Source organism: Myotis lucifugus, unplaced genomic scaffold (assembly GCF_000147115.1).
Source record: "Myotis lucifugus unplaced genomic scaffold, Myoluc2.0 scaffold_12, whole genome shotgun sequence".
Classification (NCBI taxonomy): domain Eukaryota; kingdom Metazoa; phylum Chordata; class Mammalia; order Chiroptera; family Vespertilionidae; genus Myotis; species Myotis lucifugus.
The window spans coordinates 8,839,292-8,852,047 of NW_005871060.1; the positions used below are offsets into that span (position 1 = coordinate 8,839,292).

Sequence of the window (12,756 nt, forward strand, 5' to 3'; positions counted from 1 at the left end):
TAAAAACCCAAACCAGTGGTCAGAAAGCTATGGCCCACAGGCCAAACAGGGCCCTTCACTTATTTCTTCAATCCACGAGATAACAATGGTTTTTACCTTTTACTTTTAATAGAGAGAGAGAGAGAGAGAGAGAGAGAGAGAGAGAGAGAGAGAAATTTGTGATATTCAAATACTAATAGATTATTTGAAATTTATATGAAATTCTTATTTCAGTGTCCATGAATAGTTCAATTGGAGCACAGCCATGCTCATATTCTTTTAAACTTTAAGTCAAACAGGTTTTTAAAAATGGATTTTAGAGAAAGGGAGGGAAAGGAATAGAGGGATAGAAACATCAATGATGAGAATCATTGATCAGCTGCCTCCTGCACACCCCACACTGGGGAACAAACCCAAAACCAGACATGTACCCTGACCAGGAATCAAACCGTGACTCCTGGCTCATAGGTCAATGCTCAACCACTGAGCCACACCAGCCGGGCCATGCTCATATTTTTATGTATGATTATGGCTGCTTTCTCCCTAAAATGGAAGTTGACTGCATAACTCAAATACCACATGGCCTGCAAAGCCTAAAACATTCACTATCTGGTCCTTAGAAAAACGGTTTGACTACTCCTGCCCTAAACTAATATTCCAGTATTCACAAATCTGAACAAGAGCTGTACCTCCCCTCCAGTCAGATGCTCAGAGATGCAAGGTTCTATGCTTATTCTATGAGATTGCCAGGGCTGTGAACATTGTTAGAATTTCTTTTGTGGAACTGAGTTCACTGAGGAGGCAAATAGGCTGAGCGTGTGACCTGGAGGTACTGTGCCTGGGGTTTGCAGCTAAAGGGAGCCCAGCACCAGAAGATGCGGAATTGTGGTGTAGCAGAAACAGCTCCACACTCCAATCACGCCCTGCCCAGAGCTGCCATATATATGACTTGGACAAGACACCTTAAAAACACTTTTAGAGGCAAGAGAAATTGAAGTTATTTTCCAAGTTAAAAAAAAAAAAGTGATGCATAAATCACAGTAAAGAATGAACTCCAGGCTCCTGGCGCCATCAGGAAGCATCCACCCCCAGCCCTGAGGGCACCACAAGCAGTAACTGCCTTTGAAATAGGCATGGAGTGCAGGCCAGCCACATGCTCGGTGCCACTGCTCTGGTGACAACCTGGGCTTGGCTTCCTCCCCGCAGCCCCTGCCCACCCAGAGGCCACGCAGGCGGGTGGGGAAGGCGGCCGGGCGCATTGTAGACTCCACCCCTGCAGAGCAGGGCTGAGCAGCAGGCCCAGGTGGGCTGGCAGGGGCTTTGCCATGAACCCCTGGGGCCTGTTCCAGGACTCCAACCCCAGAAACTTCCTCGTCTTCGCCTGCTGCTGCTCCTCCGCCTGGAGGGTATCATCCAGTGGAGCTGCTGGGTGGTCCTCGCCCCTCTGTGGCTATGGAACCTCCCTGCCATCGCAGGCACCTCCGTGGGTGCGGGCAGGCGTTAGGGCCCAAAGCCAGGCTGATCGCAGTGGGCATCCACCTGCTGCTGCTCATGTTCAACATTCTGGTCTTCATGCCACTCTTCTTCCTCTCCCCCAGGCCCTGGCTGCCAGTGCGTGGGGCTTTCCATAGACAGGCCACTGGAGCTGGAGATCCTGCGCTCCGCCAACACCCTGCAGTTCATCTCCACCACCCTAGGGCTGGACAATGGCTGGTGGTATTCATGCCCCTCTGGGTCCTCGTGTGGTTCCTCTGCCTGTTCATCCTCTATTACATCGTCCGGTCCCTCCTGTTCCTTCGTCCCTGGATGTGGTTGTCCTGGAGCAAAAAACCACGTGACCATGGCTATCAGGTGGATCACCATTGGGGTTCCCCTGCTCACTTTTGAGGTTCTGCTGGTTCGTAGATGTGATGGCCACAATACATTCTCTTACATCTCCATATCCGTCCCCTTTGGCTTTAATAGCTTTCATGGCACTCCATTTAGGCAAAAAGGGGGCAACCATTGGTGGTTTGGTGTTCACAGAGATTTGTCAGTTTCTGCTTGAAATTTTCCCATTTTTAAGAGAATATGATCTACATAATGAAGATAGGGAAGATGCTGAAGAAACATCAGCTCCAGATGCTCCTAAAATTGCTCTAATGTTTGGGAAGAAGGCCAGGTAGTTATAACTCAAAGTCCTAGAAAATATGTTCCCCCATCTCCCAAGTTAAATATTCATATGCCAGATTAAACTCATCTTTGGGAGTGTCCATAAGTAGAAATCATATAGACATCTCCAAAATCCACCTTACTTTTGCCTCTTTTTCATTCATCTCAATCCTAGACCTGAAAACAGGCTCCAAACACGGTCACCTCATGCCTTGGAGATTGATGCCTCTCAGTGATTCATCAGTACGTGCCATAGATTAGGGGTTATTTAAATATATGGAATGTGTGGTGTATGACATGTGAGAAGACTTGCTTTTCAGATTGGTGCCTAAGGAGCTAGCTGGGAGCAGTAACCTAAATTGTTTCAGTAGGTCCTCAAATGGAATAATAATATAGCCAGAGTTGGGTTGTTTTTTGTTTGTTTGCTTGCTTGTTTGTTTGTTTTTAAGTGGTACTATATCTATCAAAAGTATTATTATAAAAAATCCTATATAATAAAAGCATAGTATGCAAATTGTCCCCTCAATGGGAGTTCTTCTGGGAGTTTGACCAGGGGGCAGGCTGGCTGGGGGAAGGGAAGGAGTACCCAGCTGGCAGCTGGCAGCCACTAGGGACCCTACCAGTGCACGAATTTCATGCACTGGGCCTCTAGTCTTTTATACACTGCTAGCCTAAAATTGTATTTCAGATTGGGCCTGTTGTGACATATTGAAAGCAAATGTAAAGAATTTTCTCTCCCATTACTTGTTTATAAACCTCATAGTTGTTCTAAAAAAAAAATGAACTCCATTACGCCAGACTTGTTTCCCTTTTTGATAAAAAATTTTCTCTACAAAGATGACCTCTTACAGCTTGTCTAACTCAATAAAAATTCTGAATTAGGTAGTCCAGAAAAAAAAGTACTTAAAAAATTTCCCTATATGTAAAAACTTAATTGTGTTTTATTTGTTCTATTGACTGTTTCTATATCACAAATAGAGAGGGTATAAATAAATAGAAGGATGAGTAGAAGATAACCATAATCCTAAAAAAGACTACAGCAGAATCTAATGTCCCCAGATGAGCATTTCACAGCATAATTAGAATATCTGTGAGGTTACCTGAGCTATGGAGGCCTGGGGATTACCCAGTAAGTTTTTGAAGGAGCGCTTGGAAACCCATCTGACTTGATGGCAGAAGGAGGTGGCATAGGTGATCTCCTTGAAGGCTGTGCTCTTCTTCTTTTTCTGATCCCCCAAGAGTTGACCTAACTCAACTTTCGTTTCTCTGAAGAAGGTAGAGTTGGCATAAAACTCAGCTAATTTTTCTATGAGTGGCTTATCTCTCTTGGAAGGCTCTTCAGTCTCTTGGGCTTTGGAATAAAAATGGACAGAGGGAAACATTAACAAAACAACTTAGCCCATTTTTATGGAACCCCTTTCTTAGATTCTTCCCTAACATCTTAATTCTAAAGCTTTAGCATGAAAATGATTAGACCTGTCATTGCTTTTACACATTAGAAAAATAAGTTAATGGTCTGACTGCTTCCATATACTTATGGATAGAGTAAACCCACTGACCTTTCCCTAACTATAATATTTGTAGTCTGATTCTTTTAAAATAAACTTACCATAGGACTCCAGCCGGGTTGCTCAGCTGGTTGGAGCATCACCCCGTGCACCAAAAGGGTCAGGGCACATACCTAGGTTTCAGGTTTGATCCCTAGTGGGAGGCAAAAGATTGATATTTCTTTCTCTCTCCCTCTCTTTCTCTCTCTCTCTCTCTCTGTCTTTCTCTCTCCTTTCCTCTCTCTCTAAAAATCAATAAACATATCCTCAGGTGAAAATTTATAAATAAAATAAACATACCATAGGAACTTGTAATTTTTTAAAAAATTAATTAATTTATCTATTTTTATTATTTTTTTAATCCTTATGTACAACAAAATCTGTGCCAACTGGTATTACAGACTGGATGTTTATTTCCCCAAAAAATTCATATGCTGAAATCCATTCCCAATGTGATGATATATGAAGGTGGGGCCTTTGAGGAGTGATTAGGTCATGAGGGTAGAGCCCTTGTGAATGAGGTTAGTACCCTTCTAAAAGGCCCCAAGAGCTCCCTCCCCACTTCCACCATGTGAGATGATGGTCCACCAGATACAACTGGTATCAGAGGGCAACATTAGTTATATAATTCACAAAGCTACATTTTAATGAGCTACCACATTGCTGAACTTCAGGCAATTCAATTAGGTAATGTGTGACTCTAGACAGATGCACATACCTTCATCATCTTCAACTACTCTGTTTAATACCACAGCAGAGGAGTCTCCATTAATGACATCCAGGAAGAAGTCGGCAGGGTTATTATAGGACTCACACTGGTAACCTACAGAAGAAGGGAACCCAGGTACACAAGCATGATGGTCTTAGGAAATAAAGACTCACTTTCAGGGGGTGAGGGAGATGAGGCTGGGGAGACAGAATATAATGACTTCTCCCTCTCTTCTTTCTCTCTTCTGCCCTCACTAATTTACTCTTTCTTTTTACATATTCAATCACACAATATGTCAACAATTCTGTCTCCTGGCACAAAACCTGCTCCAAACCAACCTTAAAGAACTCTCAGAAAGCCTTACTGACATAATTCATGAGATCTGAAACAGCTATTAATATGCTCTGGTGTTTATCAGTACATGTTAAAAAAAATAAATATCAGTCCAAGAAAAATAAAAGTTGAAAAAGAAATAAAGTTATAGGTAGGACTAATGCTCCTCAAAGCAAGGTAACAAGCAAAGCCAGCCCAGGGTTCTGTTCTCTGGGTTCACCTAGGGACTGCCAAAATGCCAGTACCCACTTTAGCAATGGTTGCTTCTCCACCTACTAAATTCAGGTCCAAATTATCATCTCTTATGCTGCTATAATTACAGCATAGAGAACAAATAGCTCTCAAGAGGATGTGACCAGCATGGCACACCTGAATGCTTTACCTTCACTTCTTTACCTGATCATCTGAACTCAACTTGGCTTGTAGTCTTCTCTTAGATTCATCTGCCCTACACTCCCCAGATCCAGGTATGTTACATGATAGAGATTAAACAAAAAATAAAATTTCAAAGATAGCTATAAAATATTTAAAACTATATTTGGAGTCAAGGAGCATCATCTATAATAATAAAAGCATAATATACTAATTAGACCGGACATCCTTCCGGACAACCTTCCGGGTGAAGCAGTGGCTGCAAGGGAAGCCCAGGTCCCGGGTGCCTGCTGGTGGCTGGAGGGAAGCCTGGGTCCAGGGTGCCAGAGGGAAACCTGGGTCCCGGGTGCCAGAGGGAAGCCAGTGCTGGCAGCTGGGGGAAGGAAGGCCTACTCTTGGACGAATTTTGTGCATTGGGCCTCTAGTCTATAATAATATCCAAGTATCTCTAAAATGAAGCAGATGCATGAGTCATAAAAACTTACACCTTTTCATCTGAAATAGAACCAGGCAGCCCAGAACTGTCAGAAATGCTGGCCCATCGAAGTCAGACTCAGGAGTAGCCATTCCATTAACTGGTAAGTCACTCATATCCACTCAAGGACTAAATCTTCAGTCTAAGGTTACTAGAAAATTAAGCAGCATCTCCATGAACCCTCATCAACCTCCCAACCAAGGTAGAAAAATGATACAGCTTGATCTGTTATATGGTCAAGAAGACAAATGATTTTGGGGGAAGGAAAGTATTAGGCTTTTCAAAAAAAGTTCAGTTAGACTAATAACTGATTATGAGATCCATATATTTCTTGAACTGTTAGGAAAAGGGCAGTAGAACTGGGAAGCAGAATAGTATAGTCCCAGTAGAAATAGTCCTACACATACACAGGGTATGCATTCACACTCAACCAGGTCAAGAAAGCAACCTAAATAGCGAGCCAGGGATGCAAAATGAAGACAAATTCTAGCACCAAACTGACCAAAGATGGTCTGGAGTGGTGGAATCCATGTTATCTCTACTCAAAGACCAAGCAGCACTCTGACCACCTCCCCTGCTCTCTTTCAGGATTCTATTAAGGAAGGATCTCACTGCATGAAAAGGTGACCATACCAGCTGATGCAAAGTATCCCAAGGCTTCCTGAGCAGGCCCATGGAACATCAGTTTTCCTGAGGCCAATAAGGTGAGGCTATCAAACAACTTGAAGATGGAGTAACGAGGCTGATGAATGGAGAAGATGATGGTTCGTCCCTGTTTAGACATCCTAAGGTAAAAGTGAGAAAATAATGAGTCATTCAACATCTGAATCTTGGAGGGAAGGCAGGGGAGGGTGAGTGAGTGGGAGGTAATCAACTGAGGACCTTGTATGCATATATTTTTGGCCCATGGCCACAGACAATGGGGCAGTGAGGGCCTGGGGTGGGGTAGGGGGGCAGGGAGGACCGGCTATGGGGGTCAATGAGGGAAAAAGGGGGACATATATAATACTTTCAACAATAAAGAATTATTTTTAAAAAACTAAAAAACATCTGAATCTTGTACTTCAAAAACAAACACAAAAAACTTTATTCCTGCCTTTAGTTCATTTGTTCCTGGTTCAACTTGATTTTTTCTTACTAACTTTTCATCCCATCTTATCTCTCAGAGAGTAAGGGGACCTAGGTTCAATACTTTTATGAAAGATTAAGGCTTTTAAAATTGTATCCCATGAACAATCCACAATGAATTCCAAGATTAATAAAAAATGCAGATTCCTGGACAGTCTTCCTAGACCTATTGGTTCTATGGTATCCATATTATAAAAAGGCACCAACTGCCTGGCCAGTGTAGCTCAATGGTTGATCGTCAACCCATGAACCAGGAGGTCATAGTTCGATTCCCCATCAGGGCACATGCCCAGGTTGTGCTCGATACCCAGTAGGGGGCGTGCGGAAGGCAGCAGACCTATGATTCTTTCTCATCATTGAAGTTTCTATCTCCCCCTTTTCCTTCCTCTCTGAAATCAATAAAAATATATTTTAAAAAATAAAAAAATATTTTAAAGGCACCCAGGTAACTTGTAAGTACACACAACTTTGAAAACTTACTATGGACTAAATATTAAAATAATGGTTGTAGTCCCATTCTCATTGACCACTGAAGTCTTCAAGCCTTTAGGAATTGGTGTTCATTTTTCTCTCCCAATAATACCATTAACATTACTGCATACTTACTATATCTTTGTTAAATATAAATACTTGTATCTGAATTTTCACAATATTTATACAAGGCAGTCATAAAGCAGTACTGATAGTACTGACGGTATTGTTACCTTCATTTTACAGATAAGGTCTAGAAGGTTAAGCAACTGGCCCCCGGTGTCACAGTTGGTAAGGGGCAGGGCTAGGGTTTGTTGGCCCATGGCCAAAACATTGCTAAACTACCTTTACACAGGATTTACTAGAAACAAAGGCTAAAATCACTGTTCTAAAACTGTTATTAGTAAATATATTTTATGAGAAGAATCACTTCAACTGAAGCACTTTATAAGCACCTACGCTATGCTAGCAGTGTTGTACAAATTCTGCCTCAAGAGGATCAGGCCAGTAAATCCATCATTTGAATACAATGTGGACTAGAAGTAGCTGAGGATCCCTTGTAAGCAAAATAGGAGGCTATAACCCAGTCTGAAGATGATATAAGATAGTGTCAAGGGGGCCAACAGGAATAAGCCCTGAAGAAAGAAAGTACAGTCAAGGGGAAGGAACATGGAGAACAAAGTGTGTGATGAAAGGTCTATTTGGGAAGCTGCAAGTAGTTCAGTGTCATTGCAGAGTCGAGTTGAGGGGTGAAGAGAAGAGAAGCTAACAAAAGAGACTGCATCAGAAAGTAAGCACGTGATGAATCCCTTTACTCAGAAGCTGGAACTTCAATCAGTAGGCAATAAGGAGCCAGGAAAGGACTGGGAGCTCCTCTAAGTGTGGTCTGAGCATCAATGGCATCAGGATCAGTACCTCCAATGAGAAATGGAGACTCTTGGGCTCCGCCTCAGAACTGCAGAAGAAGAAAATGCATTTTAACAAGACCCCAGGTGATCGGTGTGCACAGTGGAGCTTGAAAACGTTTGGGTTCGAGCTCCAGGATGGGGAACGATGCTTGTGTGCTCACTAGTCCAAAACATAGTGAAAATATTTACAGTATTATCAATTCATCATTCCTCTAATGAACACTGTTAACATAGTTACAAATGATAAAAACACCATGGATTTATTCTCTAACTAAACTTGAACCCAGATCCATTACTTGGCATCTTTACTTATATGTGCAATTGACATCTCAAACTTAAGATGTCTAAAATCTCAGACATCCTCCCATCTTCATGTTTTCTTCTCATGCCAGCATAGAGCCTTGATTACATGGGCATCAGAGGAAGCAAAGTAATAATAGGGAGGGAATGCCAACCGGTGTGTGGCTCAGCGGTTGACCCAGGAACCAAGAGGTTGCTGGTTCAGTTCCAGGTCAGGGCATATGCCTAGGTTCTGGGCTCAATCCCCAGTAGGGGGGCGTGCAGGAGGCAGCCGATCAATGATGTTCCTCTCTCATCAATGTTTCTATCTCTCTGTCCCTCTCCTTTTCCCTCTCTCTTAAAAACATTTTTTTAATGGGCCTGGGAGAGGAGAGGTTTGAGGGGATGGTGGGCACAGTACACTGTGTCCTAAAGTGTTTATTCTTTTTCATTTCAAAGAATTCACTGGTATGGAACAGGTAACATGACATAAGGGAGTGTATGGCATATTCAGACTTGGTGCCTTATGTCAGAACACAGCGATGGGGCATCACCACTGCTCACGGCAGCGGGAGTGCGGGCACGTGTGTGAAGTGATGCTGTGCTGGCATGTGATCTTTGAACCTTTACCAAATCAGTTTGTTTTCATTAGATTTGTCACACAGTTGTAATCTTTTCAAACTTTTAAGGCAGTGTCATGTTCTGAACTATAGCATAAATAAGACTGCTTTGCAACAGGTTTATTTTTCCTTTCATGCAACTTTTCTACACATCTTTTGGAGGGTAAACGTCACCATTCCCATTGCTGAACCAAAGGTTATTATTTTTAAAGGGCAAATTCCTCATTATTTACGTTTGGGTCTGAAAAGGAGGTGACTTCCCAAACAGCCACCGTTGTGTATTAAAAGCTGATGTTCTAAAAGCCTGTGTGGGAACCTGCCCTGCTGGCTGCAAAGGGCAGTGGTATGAGGAACCAAAGTGCCGGGAAATGGGAGACGTCTGGTTCTTCTTGTGAACTGAAATATAAAACCATGGTGTCTGTATGACTGCTGATGCAATTGTTTTTGTAAATCTTTTTTTAAAAGGTATATCTTTTTTTATTGATTTCAGAGAGGAAGGGAGAAACGGAAACATCAATGATGAGAGAGAATCATTGAGCAACTGCCTCCTGTATGCCCTCTATTGGGGATGGAGCCTGTAACCTGGGCATGTGCCCTTGACTGGAATCAAACCTGGGACCCTTCAGTCTGCAGGCGGATGCTCTATCCACTGAGCCAAACCAGCTAGGGCTGTTTTTGTAAATCTTGTTGTGGCATATACAGTATTGTCATAGGACTAAAGAGAAACACAGGGTTTCCTAATGTCAGTGCTCTGAAAATGTCGGCACTGTATATATGAGTATAGTTTGGTTTTTTGTTTTGGGGTTTGTTTGTTCAGATTGAAAAATTAAAATAAATCTTACTATATTAAAAAAATGAAAAATAAAACTCTAAAGCTTACCATGTCACTTAAGGACAGTAAAAGCCAGAGTTCTTATTTTTTTAATCTGTCACCCACTCTATTCCATCTCATGTCCTATTCTGTTAGGGAATGAATGATATCTCCCAAAAATTCATATGTTGAATTTGTAAGCCCCAGTACCTCAAAATGTGACTATATTTGCAGATAGAATCTTTTGTTGTTGTTGTTGTTGTTAATCCTCACCCGAGGATATTTTCCCATTGATTTTTAGAGAGAGTGGTAGGGAGGCTGAGAAACACAGACAGGGAAACATCAATGTGAGAGACATTGATTGGTTGCTTCCCACACGAGCCTGCGACCAAGGTACATGTCCCTGACCAGAATCAAACCAGGACCCTTCTGTCAGCAGGCCAGTGCTCTATCCACTGAGCCAAAGGGCTAGGGCTGCGGATAAAATCTTTAAAGAGGTAACATAGGTTAAAGAAGATCATAGGGGTGAACCTTAATTGATAAATACTAATGTTCTTATAAGAAGAGGAGATGAGACACACCTAGGGAATATGAAGTGAGACACAGTGAGAACACAGCTACCTACAAGCCGAGGAGAGGGCCTCCGAAGAAACAATCCTCACAAGACATTGATCATGGACTTCTGGTCTCCAAAACTGTGAAAAAACTAATTTCTATTGCTTAAGCCACTCAGTCTGTGGTACTATTTTATGGCAGCCTGGACAAACTACTACACCAACCCTCCCCCCCCCCCCCCACTCCACTTAGGTCACTGGGTTCCATTCCCTCTGGCCTCTTGAGTTCCAAACACATTATGCATGCTCTCCCCAGGGCCACTGGCTGTTCCCTCCAATGAGAACTCTCTTCCTCAGATCTCCAGATCTCACTCACAGCTCACATGGCACATCCTGAGGTCTTCCCTGACCATCCTGCTATGTAATACGGCACCCTCCTCCTCCACCACATCAGCCTTCCCTATATTCTTACACTTCTTCATTTTTCTTGAAACACTTATATTTGCTAATTGATTATTCCCCTCCAACAAAGAAGGGAGAAATGTTTGTGTGTTGTGCTCATTGCTGAATCCCCTGCACCAAGATTCATACATGGTACATAGCAGGGCATCAGATGTTGGATGAATGTGAGAACAATGTTCCCATAGCGCTTACCTCTTCAGGAGCAAAAGGACAGCATTAGCTGTGCTTGAGTCTAGGCCAGTTGTGGGCTCATCCAGGAACAAGATGGATGGATTGGTAATAAGCTCCATTCCAATACTAGTCCTTTTTCTTTCTCCTCCAGACACACCACGAATAAACTGAGTTCCAACCTAACACACAAATGTTATTATTAACAAAAACAACCACAGGCACTATCGTTTGTTGAGCTGCTAACATGTGCCAACCCTATAAGAGGCACTTTGTCTCGTGTCCTCATATATTCTGAACTGCAAGTAAATGAGTATCTGAGAGAAGAGAATGGTTTCTCTTTAATTAATCAAGTAAACTGAGGCTCAGGTCAGAGCTGGTACATGGCTAAGCCAGATATGAAACCCATGCTTTCAACAGTTCTATATGTTCCTTATCAAGTCAAATATTTAGTTTTAAGATCAGAAGTTAGAACTTAAAGACATGGCCCTGACATAGTGAAATCACAATCCAAAAAGGAAGATAAAAATAGGAGAGGAACAGGTGAAAGTATCTAGAATTTATTAGTCTTCTTATGCCCCTTTCTTTCTCCCCCACCGAAAAAGTCCTCAAGTGGACTCAAAAACTAGGCCTTGGCAGCTAAGAAAGCTCATTTTCTACCATCCACATTAGCACTTATAAAATCACCATAAGGCCTCCCAAATTGACCCAGTCTATACCCTAACACAACACATAATTCCTGACATCCTTTTAGGCAAAGTCAGAAGGCAGAACATTCTACAGGTGACTGGCTCAGTCTTTCAACCAGTCAGTGTCACTGTGTGTGGTGGGGGAGCAGAAAGGTTTTGGGGGAGGCAGGAGGTAGGAAATAATTCTTATAGTAAAAGTCTCCAAAGAGATAATAATCACATGCTACTCATGCTCTTGATTAGATCCTATAATGATTGAGCTATAAAAGACATTTTGGAAACAATTGGAAAACTGTGAATATATGTAGACTCTATATAGCTAGTATTAAATTTTTTTTTTAATTTTTTTTTTAGAGACGGGGTCTCGCTATGTTGCCCAGGCTGGAGTGCAGTGGCTATTTACAGGCGCGATCCCACTACTGATCAGCACAGGAGCTTTGACCTGCTCCGTCTCTGACCTGGGCCGGTTCACCCCTCCTTAGGCAACCTGGTGGCCCCCCCGCTCCCGGGAGGTCACCATATTGATGCCGAACTTAGTGCGGACAGCCGATCGGCATAGCGCACTACAGCCCAGAACTCCTGGGCTCAAGCGATCCTCCAGCCTCAGCCTCCCGAGTAGCTGGGACTACAGGTGCGCGCCACCGCACCCGGCTAAAATATAATTAATGTTGTTAGTTGGTAATGACATTGTAGTAATGTAGACAAATTCCTTTTTTTTAAATAAAAAATGTTTTAGAGGTGAAAATGATATTTATAATTTTCTTTAAAATACTTTAGAAAGAAAAACTTGAAGCTATCTATACTAATAAAAGGGTAATATGCTAATTAGACAGGGAGACCTTCTGGACAAAGCCATGGTGGCAGAGGCGGTTAGGGGCGATCAGGCCAGGAGGGGAGGGCAGTTGGAGGCGATCAAGCCAGCGGGGAGGCAGGGGTGTAGTAGGGGGCGAGCAGGCCAGCAGGGGGGGCAGTTGGGGGTGGTCAGATCAGCAGGGGGGGCAGTTGGGGGTGAGCAGGCCAGCGGGGGGCCAGTTGGGGTGATCAGCTGCTGGGGGGCAGTTGGGGGCAAGCAAGCCAGCAAGGGGGGGGGCAGTTGGGGG

General features: G+C 43.0%; 2 protein-coding genes and 1 pseudogene across 2 annotated transcripts in view; 1 reads left to right on the forward strand and 2 right to left on the reverse strand.

The window, feature by feature from the left end:
• The window catches only part of LOC102417789 (ATP-binding cassette sub-family G member 2), a 140,456-nt gene that overhangs the window by 113,742 nt on the left and 13,958 nt on the right, over nt 1–12,756 (reverse strand). The gene's annotated exons all lie outside the window — the stretch shown is intronic.
• Nucleotides 1–12,756, reverse strand: part of LOC111822977 (ATP-binding cassette sub-family G member 2-like) — a 66,320-nt gene that overhangs the window by 13,986 nt on the left and 39,578 nt on the right. The window contains exons 6-9 of the mRNA XM_006084603.3: nt 10,992–11,149; nt 6,200–6,351; nt 4,396–4,500; nt 3,231–3,481 (exon numbers count right to left, since the gene is read on the reverse strand). Coding sequence (XP_006084665.1) covers nt 3,231–3,481; nt 4,396–4,500; nt 6,200–6,351; nt 10,992–11,149 — 666 coding nt within the window. The remainder of the gene's footprint in view (nt 1–3,230; nt 3,482–4,395; nt 4,501–6,199; nt 6,352–10,991; nt 11,150–12,756) is intronic.
• LOC111825051 lies at nt 1,305–2,212 on the forward strand (annotated as a pseudogene).